General features: G+C 36.7%; 2 protein-coding genes across 7 annotated transcripts in view; both read left to right on the forward strand.

Annotated features, from left to right (window-relative positions):
• The window catches only part of LOC109858117 (dihydropyrimidinase), a 20,099-nt gene extending 12,360 nt beyond the window's left edge, over positions 1 to 7,739 (forward strand). The window contains exons 2-11 of one of the 5 annotated variants that reach the window (XM_020435055.1): positions 71 to 165; positions 766 to 1,078; positions 2,406 to 2,585; positions 2,968 to 3,081; positions 3,663 to 3,895; positions 5,096 to 5,320; positions 5,982 to 6,318; positions 6,476 to 6,631; positions 6,782 to 7,049; positions 7,173 to 7,739. In XM_020435055.1, coding sequence (XP_020290644.1) covers positions 71 to 165; positions 766 to 1,078; positions 2,406 to 2,585; positions 2,968 to 3,081; positions 3,663 to 3,895; positions 5,096 to 5,320; positions 5,982 to 6,318; positions 6,476 to 6,631; positions 6,782 to 7,049; positions 7,173 to 7,252 — 2,001 coding nt within the window. In that variant the 3' untranslated portion in view covers positions 7,253 to 7,739. Of the gene's footprint in view, positions 1 to 70; positions 183 to 765; positions 1,079 to 2,405; positions 2,586 to 2,967; positions 3,082 to 3,662; positions 3,896 to 5,087; positions 5,321 to 5,981; positions 6,319 to 6,475; positions 6,632 to 6,781; positions 7,050 to 7,172 lie in introns of those variants that run through there. The other 4 variants (XM_020435050.1, XM_020435051.1, XM_020435052.1 and 1 more) reach the window with 4 other exon arrangements.
• A 4,687-nt stretch (positions 7,740 to 12,426) lies between these two features.
• Positions 12,427 to 18,991, forward strand: part of LOC109858111 (aminopeptidase N-like) — an 18,487-nt gene continuing 11,922 nt past the window's right edge. Inside the window, exons 1-11 of one of the 2 annotated variants that reach the window (XM_020435042.1) lie at positions 12,431 to 13,036; positions 13,597 to 14,052; positions 14,272 to 14,446; positions 14,543 to 14,696; positions 14,874 to 14,955; positions 15,198 to 15,577; positions 15,929 to 16,200; positions 16,430 to 16,629; positions 16,708 to 17,007; positions 17,121 to 17,190; positions 17,330 to 17,847. In XM_020435042.1, the coding sequence (XP_020290631.1) occupies positions 12,699 to 13,036; positions 13,597 to 14,052; positions 14,272 to 14,446; positions 14,543 to 14,696; positions 14,874 to 14,955; positions 15,198 to 15,577; positions 15,929 to 16,200; positions 16,430 to 16,629; positions 16,708 to 17,007; positions 17,121 to 17,190; positions 17,330 to 17,416 (2,514 nt within the window). In that variant the 5' untranslated portion in view covers positions 12,431 to 12,698 and the 3' untranslated portion in view covers positions 17,417 to 17,847. Of the gene's footprint in view, positions 13,037 to 13,596; positions 14,053 to 14,271; positions 14,447 to 14,542; positions 14,697 to 14,873; positions 14,956 to 15,197; positions 15,578 to 15,928; positions 16,201 to 16,429; positions 16,630 to 16,707; positions 17,008 to 17,120; positions 17,191 to 17,329; positions 17,848 to 18,991 lie in introns of those variants that run through there. The other variant, XM_020435043.1, reaches the window with a different exon arrangement.

An 18,991-nucleotide genomic window follows, 5' to 3' on the forward strand; every position in this document is an offset into this window, starting at 1 on the left:
TTTTTTTTTTTTTTTTTGCAACGAGAATCTCACGCGCTTTATTCACGCGAACGCTCGTCTCTCGTTCCAGAGCGCGCAGAACAGATTGCTGATCAAAAACGGCAAGGTTGTCAACGATGACGGAATCATCGACAGCGACGTCTACATTGAGGATGGCATCATCAGGTATGCAACTTCCGACGGTAAGAGATTGCGCGTGTATGTTTATCATCGCGTACCCACACACAACACGTATAATAACAAATTGCGCGCGTTAATGACGGCATCGTTTTTGTCGCGAAAGTCGCGCAATGCGACATTTTGTTGTTGGAGCAAATTGCCGAAACGCGTGCTCGCACGTTTGTTTTCCGAAGATAGTCACGCGTTTGTGTGTTTTGACTGCTTGGTGCTCACGTTGGTATGACAGTCACGATGCGTTCAGTGCTCACGTGTTCGAACGCCGCTTTATTACACAAGCGAAACGCGATACGCACGTTCGTTCGTCGTCGCGCGGTAGTTCCATCACTTGGAACCTCAATGAGGCGGCGACAGATAAGAGCGCGCGTTTGTGCGCTCGCTGTGATTTAACAAACAAGCGTGACTGTCATTAAACTGATAGACGGCAGACACTATCAGTGTCCAGAACCGATCGATCAGCTAATTAAATTTGGTTTTCAAAAAATCATTTGTCAATCAAGAGACGAGAATAATTAAATTGTGGAAATTAAAATTTGAAAAAAAAAAACAAAAAAAACAAAAACAGAAAGATGTTATCTCTTCTCGCAGACAAATGGGTCGCAACCTCATCATACCGGGTGGCACGAGAATCATCGACGCGAGGGGAAAATACGTGATGCCCGGCGGTATAGACCCGCATACTCATTTGGAGTTCGAATTCATGGGTACCAAGACGGTGGACGACTTTTATCAGGGCACGAAGGCCGCGGTCGCAGGCGGTACCACGATGATCATCGACTTTGTGGCACCGCGAAAAGACGAGAGCCTGATAGAGGCTTACGAGAGATATCGAGAGAACGCCGATCAGAAGGTGTGCTGCGATTACGCGCTGCACATCGTTGTTTCATCATGGAGTCCGAAGGTAAATTTTATCTTGCTTTTATATTAAAAAAAAAAAAAAAAGAAAAAAAAACGCGATTGCGCGAACGCGAAGAAGATCGACACGCGGTTCTGAACTGGAAATTCACACAAATCAGTTTCTGATAATCTCTCGAGCTATCGCACTGCATTTTCCCGTCTGTGATCGCACTTCAACCGAGATTGATAGAGTGCAAAAAAAAAAAAAAAAAAAAATTGCGATTTCTAATCTTATCTCGATCTTTTATATTGACTCGTTGCTTCAAAACATGGGTCGCTTCGGAATGAGTCGACTTTGTTCAATTTTATACGCATCGTAACATCCTACTTTTGCGACGCGCGACGCATCAATTAATGCTTACATGCCAGGTCATCGTGCCACGTGCGGTTTCGCACACAAGTACTCACTGTTCCTTTTAGCCTTTTCAGTCATCCGGAACGAGATAATTGCGGTAACACGAGACCTCCCTAGGATAGAAAGCTCGTTTTGTCACGACCCCTTTCTTTCTCTACCGCGATCGCGATCATTCAAAGCTGCGACGCTCGACGCACATCTAAGTCTTCTGCCGACAACGTTCCCGCGTCAGAATTTATTATGCCGTGTTACGTTGACCGAGGGGGGCGTCAACTGGCGTCAATGACAATTTACGTAATTCCGACGCTCAATGCAAATTACGTGAAACGCGCGCGGAGCATAACGCACAACACGTTAATTCGGTTTTATCTCTTGCAACTTCCGGTTCATTAAGGTAGCCAATATAATCCGAAAGACCTAACGAATTCATCGGATGCGCTCTATTGTTAATTAATAGAAGCTCATCAAGCTTCATTGACTTGTTTATTTGTTCTTCTTTTTAAATTCAAACCGAGCAAAGAAGAATAAAGTTCAATAGCTTCGGAATTAAATTTAATTCTTCAGCTTTGATTTTCATTATTTTTTGTAACGGTGGTTTAGAGTCGCGACTGGACGATCTATTTACATTTCCGGTTTCGATTATTCACGGAGTCGCGAAACGTCGCGCGCGATAGATCCCAAACGCAAAAATATTGTTAACTGTTAATCTCGTTCGGTAAATTGGCGACTGTCTGCGAATCTCTCGTAACCGGCCTGTAATTGCGATTGCGATCACGCAGCTGGAATACCGAGTGACACATGACGGATGAGGAAACCACACGTGCTGCCTGAGGCTGTGCGCGATGGAAACGAACGTTGTCGCCATCGTCGTCGTCGTCGTCGTCGTCGTCGTGTCTCCTTATACGTTATGCACCGCCGTCGAAAAGGAAGCCGCGTTCGATTCATTATTCATCGATGCTTGCGGTCTCTTTTGCAGGTCAGAGAGGACATGGAGACGCTGACGAAGATTCACGGTGTCAATAGTTTCAAGATGTTCATGGCGTACCGTGACTTGCTCATGCTTAGAGACCCGGATCTGATCGAGGCTTTCAAAGCCTGCAAGGAGATCGGCGCTGTTGCGATGGTGCATGCGGAAAACGGTGACATTATCTATGAGGTACATACAGGATGACCGACGATATCCTTCCGATATCTAACCGTGAGACTTTTTATTTCGAGATTGTCAAATTGGACCGATGAGAAAATTGATTACATTGACATTTTTATTTGCGCGAAAGTACGAAATATAATCTGTTAGAATTTACATGCGAGAGAAATTGGAAAAGTTCTTTACTACATCTTTTCTTTCATTTATGATCGACGAACAAAGAAACATAAAAACGAAAAGGTAATTTGAGAAAGTTGCGCTTAGTGCGGTCGAGGGTCAACGCGTTACGCGTTGTTTGGAACGGGATTTTCACGCGGAATACACAAGTATACGAACTCTCTTTCTCTTTCTCTCTTTCTCTGTCTTTCTCATCGCTATAAACTTGTTTCAGAATGCGAAGAAACTGCTTGCCGCAGGAGTTACCGGCCCGGAGGGCCACGAGATGTCACGTCCTGAGGAAGTTGAGGCGGAGGCTGTGAACAGAGCGTGCATTATCGCCAATCAGGTAAGCGAGACGGGCGGAGAGCTTTCCGCAGCATCGTCAGTCGTTGTTGCGGACAGCATCGATATCTCTTAGATATAATCGCTCATCAATTCGTGCCTCGTATCTATTCTTACGTTACATTACGCTACTTGGTTCCGAGCACGCAGAGCTTTTTTACATTTATATCAGTTTTTCGACGTTTCTCTGTTAGAAATGCACTTGGCACGCTATCCGCATCGGTATTCAGTTCACGAACAATCATAAATCTTGGCGTAGATTAGAATTCAGGACAAAGCGCTTGCTTTTCGTGGCAAGTGCCCAAAAGTCTAATTCTCACTAGCCTCGCCGCCGAGTTTAAGGAATATCTGTGTCACGCGGTGAAGTGCAACATTGACGCCTTAAAGTTGTCTGCGTATCATTTAATTTAATTTCTCTCTCTTTAGTGTTTTTAAATCTCTTAAAAATTTTTTTCTCTTTTTTATCTCTTCTTTTACTATCTACGTGTAAAAAGCTACAAGCGACAATGAACGTGCTATTGCCAGGCGTCATTGTCGCATTTGCTGCTTGTTTTTTTAGTTTTTATCGAAATTCTGCACGCTTAGGTCAATTGTCCGCTGTACGTAGTGCATGTGATGAGTCGTAGCGCCGCCGAGCAAGTGGAGGCCGCGCGTAAGCGCGGCGCGTGCGTCTTCGGCGAGACTTTGGCGGCCGCGATCGGCACCGACGGCACCAACTATTGGCACAAATGCTGGAAACACGCCGCGGGTCATATTATAAGCCCGCCACTCAGACCGGATCCGGAAACACCGATGGTACTGCTGAACAAATTGACCAAGTGAGTTGAAGACGCCGGTGAATTTGGAATTTGAACGACTTTGACATCAGAGCTGGCTAGCACACTTCAGAATTTCATGATATTTGTCTGCGTATTATTAAATAAAAAGTCGTAACCGGCTGCTCAACACACACGAGCGCACAAAATTCGAAGATTTATCCAAAAATTATATACAGTTTAAAAACCGCAGAGTCGAATACAAAATTGCTAGTTGTTGGCTGTTTAAACGCAGATCCGATTAAAGACACACTTTCAAATGGCAAAACCCTCGCCAAGTACAGAATCTTGTCCAGAAGAATGTTGTCGGAAGACACTTTCTTCATTCGAAATCGCAAACGCGTATATCACAGCGCTCGTACTTTCTACTTAAAAGGAGTAAAAACGTCGACCGGTCTTTTCCTAAATAACTAAGCGTACACCGAGGGAAAATCTCGGATTGGAGAAACTCGATGTCTATTTCGCGATATTACCGTAAATTATATCTATTCTATCGATCGGATGACGTTTCCCAAATAACATCGCCGCAGGTACATTCGGCACAAAGTATCGACTGAACACGTGTATCGTTTTGCGCTCTTCTCCCTCCCCCTTCTCTTTGCCCTTTCTGATACAGCTGATTAGCGGAAATAGGTTGCAATTGCGGCAATAGTAATTTAAGTTTCTACGTTATGTAGCTAGACGTTTGCGTGACGTACGTGCACAGAGCGCAATTATGCTGTTATCGTGCGCGCTGAAATTTATATTTAGCAATTCCCGTATAAAATTTTATACTCGCATGTATGTTGAAAGTAGCAAAAATTCATTTGCTTTCTTATTTTTATTTTATCAGTTAACACGCCTGTGTTAACGTACTTTCAGCACGTTTCTTCCCCCTCTCACGATTATTATTTGTGTTAATTTTTAGCGTTGTGTATTTATTTGTCAGAGGTGAAAGTGTTTGTGTAAAATTGATGTCAGATAGAAATTGATTGCGCGGCTGAAAGAAGTTTCCAGCGGAGAACAATATCTTGCAAAAATTGAAGCAAACATTTTTTTTAAGTTTAGAAACATATAAAAAATATATTCTCCAAAATTGTAAGACGAACTGTTTTCAGCCGCTATTTGCTTTGTGTGTCTAAATTGATAAAGAATAACAGATTAGTGAGAGCACACAGCGGTTATTTCAGTGAGAGGATAAAAATATCGCGTTTAGGTGAATAGTCCGCTGTACGTAACGTCGATCTCGAGCAAGTCCGCGGCCGACGTCTTGTCGGCGAAACGTTCGGAGGGTATCATCGTTTTCGGAGAGACTCTGGCGAGCGCTATCGGTATCGACGGTAGTGAGCAATATGGCAAAGACATGGAGAGAGCGAGGCATTTTATTACTAGCCCGCCGTTGCGGCCCGACTCAACGACACCTGCCTATCTAACCGAACATCTGGCCCAGTAAGTAGATCGCAGATAAAACTCGCCCCGCATTTACAAAACCAGGTTGTTTCACTACTTGATATAGAAGTACGTTATTTTCTTTTTAGTAAAAATTACCTATATAATATAAAAAAATTTATAAATTGCCGAATCAGTCAGAGAATTTCGAGCAAATATAATATCGATTGGTTTCGGACACCCGTGGTATTATTTTGTCACGTGTGTGTCTTTGTTGTTTATATTAAAAAATATTTCATCATCCGAGTTCTCGAAATTCTTTTTTACGATTTGATGTAATCGTAATAGATGTATTTCACGCACAAATGCGCATTTCGCAATAATAAATTGATAATGAATTGGCGCGGAGTTACATAAGCGTGAGTCTTGGTTTTGATATTAATAGTCGTAACGTGGGAAGTATGTGTGATACGGCGCGTTAATGTTAATTAAACGGATGGAGGAAAAACTGAGTAGTTTCAACGACTATCATTTTAACAGCCGTCTTCTGGCTTTGAATTGTTCGACGCTTGCGGATTTTTAATTTCATGTTATTAATTTCTTGTTAACCTCCAGCCTACTCGATGTCAAGGTGACCGTTTGTTATTTTGTTTTTTTTTCTCTTGGAATTACTTTTCGATTTTTATCTCTTCGAACTCCGACTAATGTGATCGTTTTTCAGAGATACTCTTCAGCTTATTGGCAGCGACAATTGCACGTTTAACTCCGATCAGAAGGCTCTGGGTAAGGACGACTTCACGAAGATTCCCAACGGCGTAAACGGCGTAGAGGACAGAATGTCCGTTCTCTGGGAGAAGGGCGTGCACGCCGGTATCATGGATCCCACCCGTTTTGTCGCCGTCACCAGCACGAACGCCGCCAGAATCTTCAACTTGTATCCCCGAAAGGGGGTCATAGCCGTCGGCTCGGACGCCGATATTGTCGTTTGGGATCCGAACAGGAAGCGTACCATTTCCGCTCAGACCCACGTCCAGGCCGTTGACTTTAATATCTTTGAGGCGAGTTTGCTTAAGTCGTCGGCTTTCGGCGAGAACTCACACAATTGCGATGTGACATTGTGTTATTGTTCAAGAGAATATGTGAACTATCGCTTATTATAAAATTATTGACGTCAAATTTACAGAGTAATAATATCAATTATTTATATATACACAGGGTATGGAAGTAACTGGTGTACCTGAATACGTGATTGTCAACGGACGCATTTGCGTGGACGAGTGCGAGCTCAAGGCTGTTCATGGTTTCGGAAAGTACGTGAACACGGAGCCATTCGGAACTTACGTGTACGACATGATAAGCGACAAAGAAAAGGTAATAGTTTTCAAAAATTCTTTTTTTTTTTTCTTAGCAACAGTTTGTATAATTTTTGAAAAATAGTATATAAAAGAGAACCATGTAAATCTCTTTTGGGATAAAATGTTACCGAAATTTTAAATTGAAACTTGACATGCGACTGTGTAGAGACCGCGCGGAGTTGCGCGAACCGAGGCGGAAGCGAAGCGATTTGCCGAGGAAGACGCTGCGATCGCGAAAGCTAAAGAAGAAGCGAGAGCGGCAGCTGCAGCACGTGCCAATCAGAACGGTACGATTCACGAGAGTCCGAAGATAAAACTGCAAACCGGAAATTATATGGCTACCTTCCCGGATTCGGCTGTGGTAACGCCATCTACGAAGGGCCCGAGGCTCGAAGGGCAGAGAAATCTGCAGGATACTACTTTCTCTATCAGCGGTAAGTTATAAAATCGTTGTTATAAATTTACGTATCCACAATTTTTTTATTTGATCTCGTTTCTTCGTTTTCTCTTCGCCCTTCGTTTTTTATTCGGTGAATACAAACGCGTTCTTCTTGCAGAGGACGTTGAAGAGGCACGAAAGGCATGCATTCGCGTAAATAATCCACCGGGCGGTCGCAGTGCGGGAGGCTTTTGGTAATTTAAACAAAAGACAGAGAAACATCTATCTCTTTTTTTTTCTCTCTTTCTCTCTCTTGAGATTCGCTTTTTCGTAATAAGGACTCAAGACGAGAGAAATGAATGAAACTTTATATTTCTTCCTTTCCTCTCATCATCACGCTCCTGTCATTTGTCACCACCAAATAATATTCATTCACTTCATTCGTTTCGGAGTATCGTCCTCGCTTTCAGGTTCGCTAATCATCAAATATATCACATTAAGTTCAGTTCTTTTCACACTCTATTCCCATCGATCAAGGTCTGTTCCATCAAAGGAGGATGCGGCAGCCGCTGGCCAGTAGGTTGTACATGTATGTAGTTCATACACATTCACTTTAATCGTTTCACTCTCGCTTCATTATCGCTTCATCGCTGTAATGTATATCACTGGCGCGCTTCACGTCATTGACCTTGGTCCGTTCCTCAATTGTTTTTTTTTCTTTTTTTTTTTTTTTTTTTTGACACACGAAAATCATGTTTTCTGATCTTTCACCAACGCGTTCAACAGACTTTCCCGACCTTCTCAGCTTTTGTATTGAAAACCAGAAGTATAATGAAATTTATTCACCAAACGATCACACACAAAAGAAAATCACAAGCGAATTCTGAAAGTTCCAAGGTCAAGAGCAGCATTTGTTGTCTGTCGTATAAAAGTCTAATACTTTGAAAAATGTTTTTGTTTTCATTTATTGTATATGACAACTTCTGCAATTCGCGAGATATAAAGAGAAATTAGAAAGCCAACGACTATACGTAGAAATATTTAATCACGAAAACAAAAACAATTGTGATATTAGTCACATGCAATTATGATTATTACTATTATTATTAATAAGACAGTTGCTTGTTTATTATCAACGATAAGGGGAGAATTCGCATGGCGACAGAGTCGCACGGTTTGGAAAGAGACAAATGAGGAAGTTATTTGTTTTGTAACATTTTTACATTGAGCTATCACAAAAAAAAGTTGTGTTAATTTATGACGTTATGTGTTACACAAATACGTATATGAAAGATAGTTGCACTCTGTGACATAATTATATTATGCACGTGACACGTTATATAATCAAAAAACCATTAAAAAAATTTCAAGTTCGAAGTTTTCTTTGTTGTTACATCAAATCTAGAATTTTATCACCACCAGCACGATTATGTATCATTACAATTTATAGATTGTGAATCTGTATATTTATATAATTTATTTATTTCAAGTTGTGACAATTTATTTCTGCAACAAAGCATATGTAAAGGTTGCTGTTAAGTTGTATCATGATTGAATATAAGAAAATATTTCATTAAATACAGTTAATTAGGATGTTGTATGTACATACGAAGATTGCGATTTTTAGTTTACTTTAATTTAAGTGACCATTGTTATGTAACTATAATATATCACGCAAAAGTTTTACATGTGTTTTTCTAATACGGTCGCTAAATATATTGAGATTGAATGTTGCATTCTAAACCGAGTATGATGAAGCGGCTTACGATTATCATCGATTAAAAAAAGCGTGCTAGCCGGAGAAAAAACATCAACATTCGCGTAATAATCACTTTTTGTACGATCAACATTTTTCGATAAATTTATACTTGTATAGACTTTAGAAGCAATACGCGTTAAAGAAACGATTCTAGATCGAATAATTTATATGTACACACACACCGATAAATAGTAGAAATATTAATTAGACAGGTCTGCGAAATGAGTGTTGAAAATTGTTGGAGAATTAAAAGTGGTTTTTTAATTAATTAATTAATTTTGTGCGTCGAATCTGGCTAATTTAATTAATTTAATTAGATCTAAATTAACGGAAACGCAAAAAATATATATATAGCAACATAGGCGCGCGCTATTATTTTTGTTTTAACGTGTTTTGTCAGCGAACCCAATTTGTCACCGCGATGACAGCTAGTATATATATATACGCACGACATGAACCGAGAAATGCATCCAAGAAACATCACCGAAAGACGTCCAATCAGCGTCGCGTTAAAAGTGGCAACAATCAAGATCGTTAAATCGATTGTGATTATTTACTCACGCTTTTTCTGGTAGGAGGAAGAGAAAGGGAGAAGATTTTCTGGTCTGATTTACTTTTGTGAATATAATCACAATTGTTATTTTTGATCATTTTTATTGCATTTATCTCAAAAATCTGACGTGATGAGCAATTTTTGCGATCAGATTCATATTCAGCGCACAAAATTGTAAAAAACCACCTTTGATTCTCAACAAAACTTTGCAGATCTGTGTTATCAATGACCCGGAGAATTTTTTTCCTTCATCGAACAGATGCGTATAATGAATGTTACATGTTAGCAGAAGCTTAAGACGATGCCCTAGGTATATACAGATTCTCCCGTTTTCACGATGTCTCAGCGCACGATATAAAAACGACGCACAAATTTTTGATAATGTTCGCTCGTATCGTTATATAAGAAAGACCATCGCGACAAGATCGAGATGTAGACGATCGCGTTTTATAAAAAAGAGTGCACATTCACGTAAATGTACGAACTTTTCTTAATACACACTCAGAAGCAGTTAAGAAGCACAAATGTCGCAGATTCATGCGTTTTCTCATGATTTATATATATCGGTTTTTGTTTTTTTGTTTTTTATCATTTTGTATTCTCGATCCGAGTTTCCCAACATTCCGATGTGTAGGAGTCTACGTAACGTGAAACTCTTTCGTTTTTTTTTTTTTGATATCCTTGTGACCAAGAAGTATCGAACACTATTTCTTCCTCTTTATTTCCACCAAATCTTATCCCTCTCCGACGAGACTTTATCCACGAAAATTTAACATTTAAAATGTCCGAAAAAAACACCGTATCATTATATCTGTATTTATTTGACACCGAAATAACGATAAGAGACTTAAACAAAAGATAATACTAACTTGTAATCGCATAATCGTTATCCATCACATAGCGAGTATTTAATTGTGTAATCGTTAATGTGTAAGAGCAAGTCGTACGATTAGGAAGAGCTTGTTGCAAGTAATATGCGTGAAAGAGCAAAAGTTTTCTCCGACACAATTTTCGTTAACATCGATCGATTTGTCATTGAGAGACTTCTTCGTGGAGCCAAACTAGAAATCAAAAAGAACATTTCTCCAGTAGATTTTTTATCAAAATCTCACGGATATTTCTACACTAGCGATAATTCGAAATGCGGCGTGTATTATTTGAAACGTTTTTTACAGGCTTGTGTAGCTGTTGATGTAGACTTTTTGTGGAATTTACACGAAAACGAGCGCTATGTGCAATCTCGTTTTTTTTATATAGAGTTATTCTCTTGGTGCTGCGTTGTTTAATTCGACCGGGATTGAAAAAAAGAAAAAACACTTCGAGAAATACCATTGTTTGAAAAACATCATGCGCGACTTATAAAAAAAAATATATCTTCTATAGTTTACACACACACGTATTTTAACCGTTGTTACCAATTAAACTTTTCATAGAGAGTTATGTTATACTTTGCAATGTAAGTGCCGTTGATACTTTGTATGGCAATGTAGCAAATTTTTTACGTTATCACTGTTTATATTAATAACGATATTGATTATTTATTACGAATAAATGCGAGGGCTCTTGATGTGACAAATAACGTACTGAGTAATAATTATTAATGTGTTCACGTTATGTGACCTCGTGTCGAATATTCGGAAAAGAGATGTATAGTTTATCGACATGAAATGACACAGCTATAGAATATCTCCCGTTTTATGTCTGTTACAATGTATGTGATCGCTTTAAATAAATATAACGTGACATCAATAATAATGCAACACGCGATGTATTTCTCGATAGTCTGACCTTAAACATTCTGTCATTCTTCTTCTCGCTCCTCTTCTTCTCTTCGCTACAAGTTCAAGGAAACAAATGGAAAATACGATTGCTTTCAGGTTTTGTGTACTTCACATTATCAATTAATTAAAAACTCCTAAATTTCCAGTGGCACCTTTGCGTGAGTTACTCCTCTGTGTAAATAATATTGAAAATAATGTACACCAATTCTGAACGGAGCAGAAATGCGTCTCTGTAATCATAAAATTAAAGAAAGGCAGTTTTTTTCCATTTAATAACAAAAGAATATTGTGTAATTTATGTTTTTCGTACTTTTTTGTTTATTTGTAATTATACTGTGTGACAAACAGACAGCAGTGTAAATGCTTTCATATGAAAACGTTGCATCTTTGTTGGTGAAATAATATTAAAGCAGTATTAGTTCAACTTTATGTTCAAAAATACTTACGCCTTTGCCAGAAACACAACGTCACCATTTCGAAGCATACATTAATAAATACTTCATATTATCAACTGACCGTTAGCAACTGTACCAGATGACCCAGACGACAATTGCACATCTGTTTGAATAAATTTACACAAACAAGTATATCGTACATCATAAATGGAAGACAAGATTTGCTTGGTACGTAAGATTTGCCGCGTACGTATTTCATATAACATAATAAAGATAAAGTGTCAAATATATTAGCTAAAACAACTAATTAGTTTACAACATATTAAAATGAATATGAAGGTTTTAAAAAAGATTTTTATAAAGTGCAGAAACATATTAGATGCTTTCCGGTTAAACGATACAAGAGTCATTGTGTCTTTGTTTCTCATTAAATATTGAACAAGGACAGAATGACTCTCGTGTCGACTTGTGTCGCTAATTGGAAAGCATCTACTTACTGCTTCGACCATAACGTAAAAAACAATAAAATCACTCATGAGTACACTTGTATAATAAGTATAACATATGCATATAACAAATATATATATATATATATATACAGGGTGTCGCAGAATTGGTTTAACATCTCTCGTAGGCAGGTAGAAGGAATAAAACTAAGGTGAAAAGTCCTATACCATTTTGCTAAATTCGCAATAGTTACTGAGATTTTAATTAACAAAGATCCGCAAATAAGCATGCATCGGGCTGCCCTACGCGCGTAAGACAGCCCGATGCACGCTTATACGCGGATCTTTGTTAATTAAAATCTCAGTAACTATTGCGAAAATCAAGCAAAATGGTGTAGGACTTTTCACCTCAGTTTTATTCCTTCTACCTGTCTACGAGAGATGTTAAATCAATTCTGGGACATCCTGTATATACAGAATGAACTAATTTACGATTAAAGTTGTAGCAAAATTATCAAACGACACCAGAACGCCAAGACTTGAATTCCGCGGCTGCATGTGACGTCGTTTCAATAACGATTCACTTATTTGTCGTCAGTATGAGTCATATTACGCATCGACGTTCTGCATCATGAGCTAGACGGCTGTTTTACTGTCAGTACGCGAAATACCTTGTCTTCCTCCTCACTTGCATCAGTTTTCCAGTAAGAAACATCGTTGCTGCAACTGTTCTCCCCATCGACGAAGGTGTGGAAAATACATCACACACGATGAATAAATATCGTTTACCGGAAAGCGTGGTGCCAACACACTATGACATCAAATTAATATTGCACATCGACGATGGTAACTCCAGCTTTAACGGTGAATCCAGTGTCACCATTCAGGTCCGTCAGCCGACAAAAAATTTATATTTACATGCGATGNATTTGACAATCGATGAAGCTGCGACAAAAGTTGTCAATAGCAATGGAGATAGTTACGTGCCCACAACTCATACTCACGACGATGTAACAGAAATTTTAAACATTGAATTCGATAATGATCTATCACCTGAGGAATATATTCTACATTTAAACTTTGCCGGTAGTTTTGAAAGAAAAAATGAGTAAGTAACTTGTTATTTTCTCTTGTGTAGATTATATATTGCTTGTAATTTTTGTCACTGACATTTCATCGTTNTTTTTTGTTTGTTGCCATCATTTATGTAATTTTTACAAAACCAAAAAACTCGATCNTATATAACGCTTACAGGNGTACAGCTATATAANATTTATAGGNGTACAGATATCTTTATCACTTGGACTATTTTATATGTTGTGTAGATAGTATTTTACGATTCTTACATATTTTTCTACAAAATTCTCGAACAAAACATTATTCAACAAAATATGTGATATATTATAAAAGACTATGATATATTTATAAAAGAGAACAAATATTCAAAAACAAACATATTAATCCGAAGATTTTTTTATTTTTTCGTCAAATATCANACAANAATGCATGNCTTGCAGACAAGAAGAAAATATTTGTCTTTATATTATCATGAAATAGTTATTAATCGCGCGCACTTAGTTTTCTAAAANTTTGTGCTTAATGATTCTCATTCTTACATCGAGAGCAAATNTGTATTTTTATCGGAATTGTTTGGTTGAAATGTGACAGGCAGTTGGCCGCNACGCATTTTAAACCTACATCGGCACGACGCATGTTTCCATGCTGGGACGAACCGGCNTTAAAGGCCACCTTCAATATTTCTATCAAACACAATCGGAATAACACAGCTCTGTCGAATATGCCGATACGAGAGCAAACGGATGACGACGACGACACGGTATGGACACACTTTGAAACGACCCCGATCATGTCCACGTATCTGGTTGGGTTCGTTGTGCTGTCCAATTTCACTCATACTTCCAACGAAGACGGAACCATTAATACGTGGTGGAATTCCGATGATCCAAGATTGCAGGCAAAATATGAGCAGGATATCGCCGTAACGTTCGCACGGCTATTGACAGAATACACCAACATCACCGTTAAGGTCCCGATAATCGATCAAGTCGTGATGTCGAATCCTTGCGTAGACGTAACAGAGAACTGGGGTCTTATTCTCTACAAGTACTATTCTTTTTATCTCTTTTAGAACTTAGTTATCGCGCTATCACTTGCATTTGCAAAACTTTCTATACACTGTGTATCATTTACGTGTATTTTTAAATTTTGCGCGAGTATTTCTATGATTTGAAAATTTAAATTTAGAAATTTTTCTATTGATTGATAATATATTTGTAAAACCAAATCTTGTATTTCAAAATAAGTTGTGGTAAAACTTTCTAGCGGTATTATACCTGAAGAGTCAGCGTCGATATATTACACGTATGAGTCAATGGAAGTAGCAGCAAGGACAATANCACATCAATGGTTCGGTACTATAGTCAGTCCGTCATGGTGGTCTCACGTGTGGTTGACCGAAGGATTAGCAGCATATTTCGCGGATTATGTTATCGATAAGGTGAGATAATGTGGTTTACTAAAAATAATATTGATTTAGCACGTAACTTTACTTATGTTTAGTTGATCTTATCATCATTATTTTATATGATTTTAGGGGCTTGAAGAGTGGAAGAGGACAGATCTTTTTGTGATTGATTCTCACTACACTATTTTTTCGCAGAATATCCGGAATTTGAAACCTCTTACAGAAGAGGTTAATACTTCTGAAGAAATTACCAATCTCCTCAACAATCTCGATCGTTACAAGGGTGAGATAAAAACATATATGTTTGAGCCATGTGTCTTATGTTTCTAAATAATAAACAAAAATACATGGCAGTAAAAACAATTTGTATTTGCGGTTCTTTCTATTTCAAGTNTCTGAAAAAGAAAGAATTTCTTTTAAACTTACAAAAAGGTTCAATCATTTTTTCTAATTGTTACAGCACGTTCTGTACTGCGTATGTTGCAACACATTCTTACCGATGACGTATTCCGAATGGGTATTATTAAATTTTTAAATGCACAGTGAGTATAGTATTGATTGGTGATAAAAATGTAGAAAATTTAATACACACATGACCATTATACTTACAAAGTTGCTTGTATTAGTCAGTGCGACATTATTTGATTACTAGTTGATGATAACAGATATTTGTCACACACGTGAACATAGAGCATTAATTAGAGTTACTTGTTTTAGCTAGTGCAGTAGAAATTGAATAACCGTTACTCTAACATTTGTGTTATGATTTATTATGTTTCTTTAGTCAATTCGGCTCAGCTACATCCGACGACTTCTGGAACGCTACGCAAGAGGCCTTAGATGATTCGGATGTTCCACACGACGATTACAATGTGAAAGAAGTGATGGATGCGTACATAAGACAAGATCGTTATCCTGTGGTACATGTGACTCGAAATTATGAAAACGGCGATGTCATTTTGACGCAAAAGCGCTTCCGTTCGCAAAACGAAACTGACTCCGTCGACGACAAGAAATGGTGGATACCTATCACTTTTGCTACGCGATCGAATCCCGATTTTTCCAACACTGTGCCAAAATATTGGTTAAAACCACAAGATGAAAATCTAGTCATAAAGGGAATTGAATTAGATGACTGGATCATAATCAACTTGCAAAAAACAGGTAAGGAGAAGACTAACAAAGAATTTTACGCGGTAAATAAGCGTCGACATATATGCAGGATGTTCGTGCGAAATATATATACATACATACTTATTTATTTATTTTTAATAATGTAAATTAATACACACGGTTATTTGAATTGAAAATACATTTCATAAATTCATATAGCATGCTTACTTGCATTATCTATATATGATAAATATCTATCTATCCTCTCTCTAATTTAGAATTATATTGCGAAAAAAGCACTGTGGCCAGATTAAGAAGTACATAAAAATCATGCATCGTAGATTTATAGAATAATCTTGATAATGCGTGCAAACGATTTTATACTATTAATGATTTTTACAGGATATTATCGTGTTAAATATGACTTTCCCAGTTGGTACAAGATTGCAGAATATTTAAACTCAGATGATTATGAAAAGATACACGTGCTTAATCGTGCTCAGATTCTTGATGATTTCTTTCATCTGATGGTTTATCCATCGGATCTTATTAATTTTAAAGAGCTTGCAAATTACTTACAAAGGGAAACAAATTTTATAGCGTGGATGCCGATAATTGAATTTGTGAAAAACGAAGAAGACTTTAACAATTTCCCAGACACTCATTCGGTAAAGGTAAGTGGTAAAATTTATATTTGTTTTTTTTTGAGAACAAAATACATTTGATTGAATAAAAATAAGTCTGGATAAAAAACTTTTTAAAAAAAGGAAACAGTCTATCTAAAAAATGTATACAGCGTAAAAAAACAAATAAAAAAAGAATGTCTCACGACAGTTTTGAAACTTGTCTAAATATCAATTTTTCTAATATATCTTGATTTTACATTATGTTGTTGCCTTATAGATACACCTAGTGAAACTTATGGATACACTTGTTAAACACGTAGGATCCGAAGACGATCCAGCGGACAATGTCTTTCAGAGGATAACAAGACTTTTAACTATGATATCGGCATCTGAATTCGGTAACGTTGAATGCGAAAAAATATTTCGTAACATCTCTATGAAAATAGAGGATGAAGAAGAAGAATTTGAGTTGGACGAGTAAGTTTGTTATAATCATATACTTTTAGAGTGAATAATCATTGGTTTTATATAATTAGAGTCTATGGTTTCTTGTAGGCTTCCGCGAAACACGTTCATCTGGGTATTTGCTGCTATGTGGGCTCCATGCGAAAGAAAAATTTATAAGACGCATAAATGTGAATGTTGCGACTCAGAGAGCACAGTTTTAAAAAAAACTGAACAAAACAGTTGGCACAATTCTAATAGTTCGATTAATATATTAAGTAGATCAGTAGTAGATTATATATTACCAGATAGCGAGTACAGAACGATTTACGATACTATTGTTCAAAAGCATGCGGACGATGATTCAGTACTGGATTATTTATTGGAAGATATAAGTAAAACAACGTTCAGGTAATAACAGTAATTCAATTAGTTCCACTTACAATATATAGTGCTTATGTATAAATATTATATTTTTATATCTATTATATTTTTATTTTGTTTTTTTATTTTTTTTTTTATAGAGGATATACAACAGAGCAGATACTTGAAAAAATTATCAACAATGTACATTCTACTGAACGACTGGAAAAGGTAAAGTTTATTATAAAAGAACTCATTCAATTTTCAGGTCGCATATATTATCGAATCCAGTATATTATTTTCATTGTTTTTATCCAGTATATTTTTTTTACTATTAGTAAAAATGTCTAAACTGCTAATAATTTGTTAGATAAGCAACTTCGTGAAAAATAACTTCGACAACCAAACATTAACATGGGCTACAACTGCGATAGATAAGCGTAAAGCTGAACTGTAAAACAATGAAAGAGAAAGAATTATAAAATTCAAAGAATCTGCAAGTGGCAACAAGCATGTGACGTGCATGTGCTTTTAGTTGTGTGTACTGTTAGTAACCATAATNTGTATAGATGCTTGTAAATTTAATTAAGAGAAAAATATTCGCATATTTACGACAATAAGCTATGTGATATTTTAATGCAGTTTTTTACGCAATTTTATGTTTCTAAGATTACAAGTGTACTTTGCGCAATGCTTCAGTGCCTTTAAAAGATATAATGAAAGTATATAAATTTGCATATAATAAATTATACATGTATATGTCTTTATGATGCTTCTCTGCATATAAAGTTTACTGATACAGACTGTAGTTGAAGAAGCACTGTTGCTGTTATTCAAACTTATATTGTGCATACGTAATCGTTTTAAATAAATATAACGCGACATGAATGATAATGTAACATATCTCTCTTGATAGACTGACCTTAGACATTCTGTCACACATACGTTTTCCTCATACTTCTCCTTCTTTCTCTTCTAAGAAGTTATAAGTTCAAGGGGATAGATGAAAAATACAAATTTTCAGATTTTTTTCATCTTTATCAAATTACTTGAAAATTACTAAAGTTACATTGGCATCATTGCGCGTAAGTTACTTTTGTGTGTAATATTAGAAATAATGTATACTTTTCCTGAAAGGAGCGGATTTCAAATGCGTCTTTAAGAATGTACTTCTAAAAATAAAGAAAGGCAGTTCTTTTTTTTTAAATAATAGAGACAATCTGTATTTTATATCTTTTGTATATTTTATATTTCTTGTGTATTTTTGTACCTTATACTGTGTGACAAACAGCAGCGTAAGTGATTTCATACAAAAACGTTGCATCTTTGTTGGTGAAATATTATTGGAGCAGTATTAGTTCAATTTTATGTTCAAAAATACTTACGCCTTTGCCAGAAACACAACGTCGGCATTTCGAAGCATAGATCAATAAATAATTCATGTTATCAACTGGCCGTTAGCAACTGTACCAGATGACCCAGACGACAATCCCATATTTTTTTGAATATATTTACACAAACAAGTGTATCGAACATCATAAATAGAAGATAAGATTCGCTTGGTGCTTCACAAGTAAAAACACTAGCAGAGAGCGAAGTATTTCTTATTCTAAGAAACAAGAGTTTAGTGCCATTCTGTGATTGTTCGCCGCGTACGTATTTCATATGACATAACATAAAGTTAATGTGTCAAATATATTGGCTAATAGAACTAATTAGAACAAAAGTCTCACTGCTATTTCGTTACCACAAATGTAAATACAAATATTATATTGTGCACTATTATAACACCATTGTATTTCCTCACAAATTTCAAAAGTTTTTTTTAAGTTTTTATCTTGAACTGGAAATATACTTAATATAAGAACAAAATGTGTGATATAAAATATAAAAAACGCTATAAGTAGTACTTTTCTTCCTAACAATACAACATAACATTATAATTATGGAAGTTTAAAAAGACTTTTATAAAGTGTAGTGTTATAGGATTAGATGCTTTTTCCAGTTAAACGACACAAGATATTACAAGAGT

Source organism: Pseudomyrmex gracilis, unplaced genomic scaffold (assembly GCF_002006095.1).
Source record: "Pseudomyrmex gracilis isolate BER0280 unplaced genomic scaffold, ASM200609v1 scaffold_189, whole genome shotgun sequence".
Lineage (NCBI taxonomy): Eukaryota > Metazoa > Arthropoda > Insecta > Hymenoptera > Formicidae > Pseudomyrmex > Pseudomyrmex gracilis.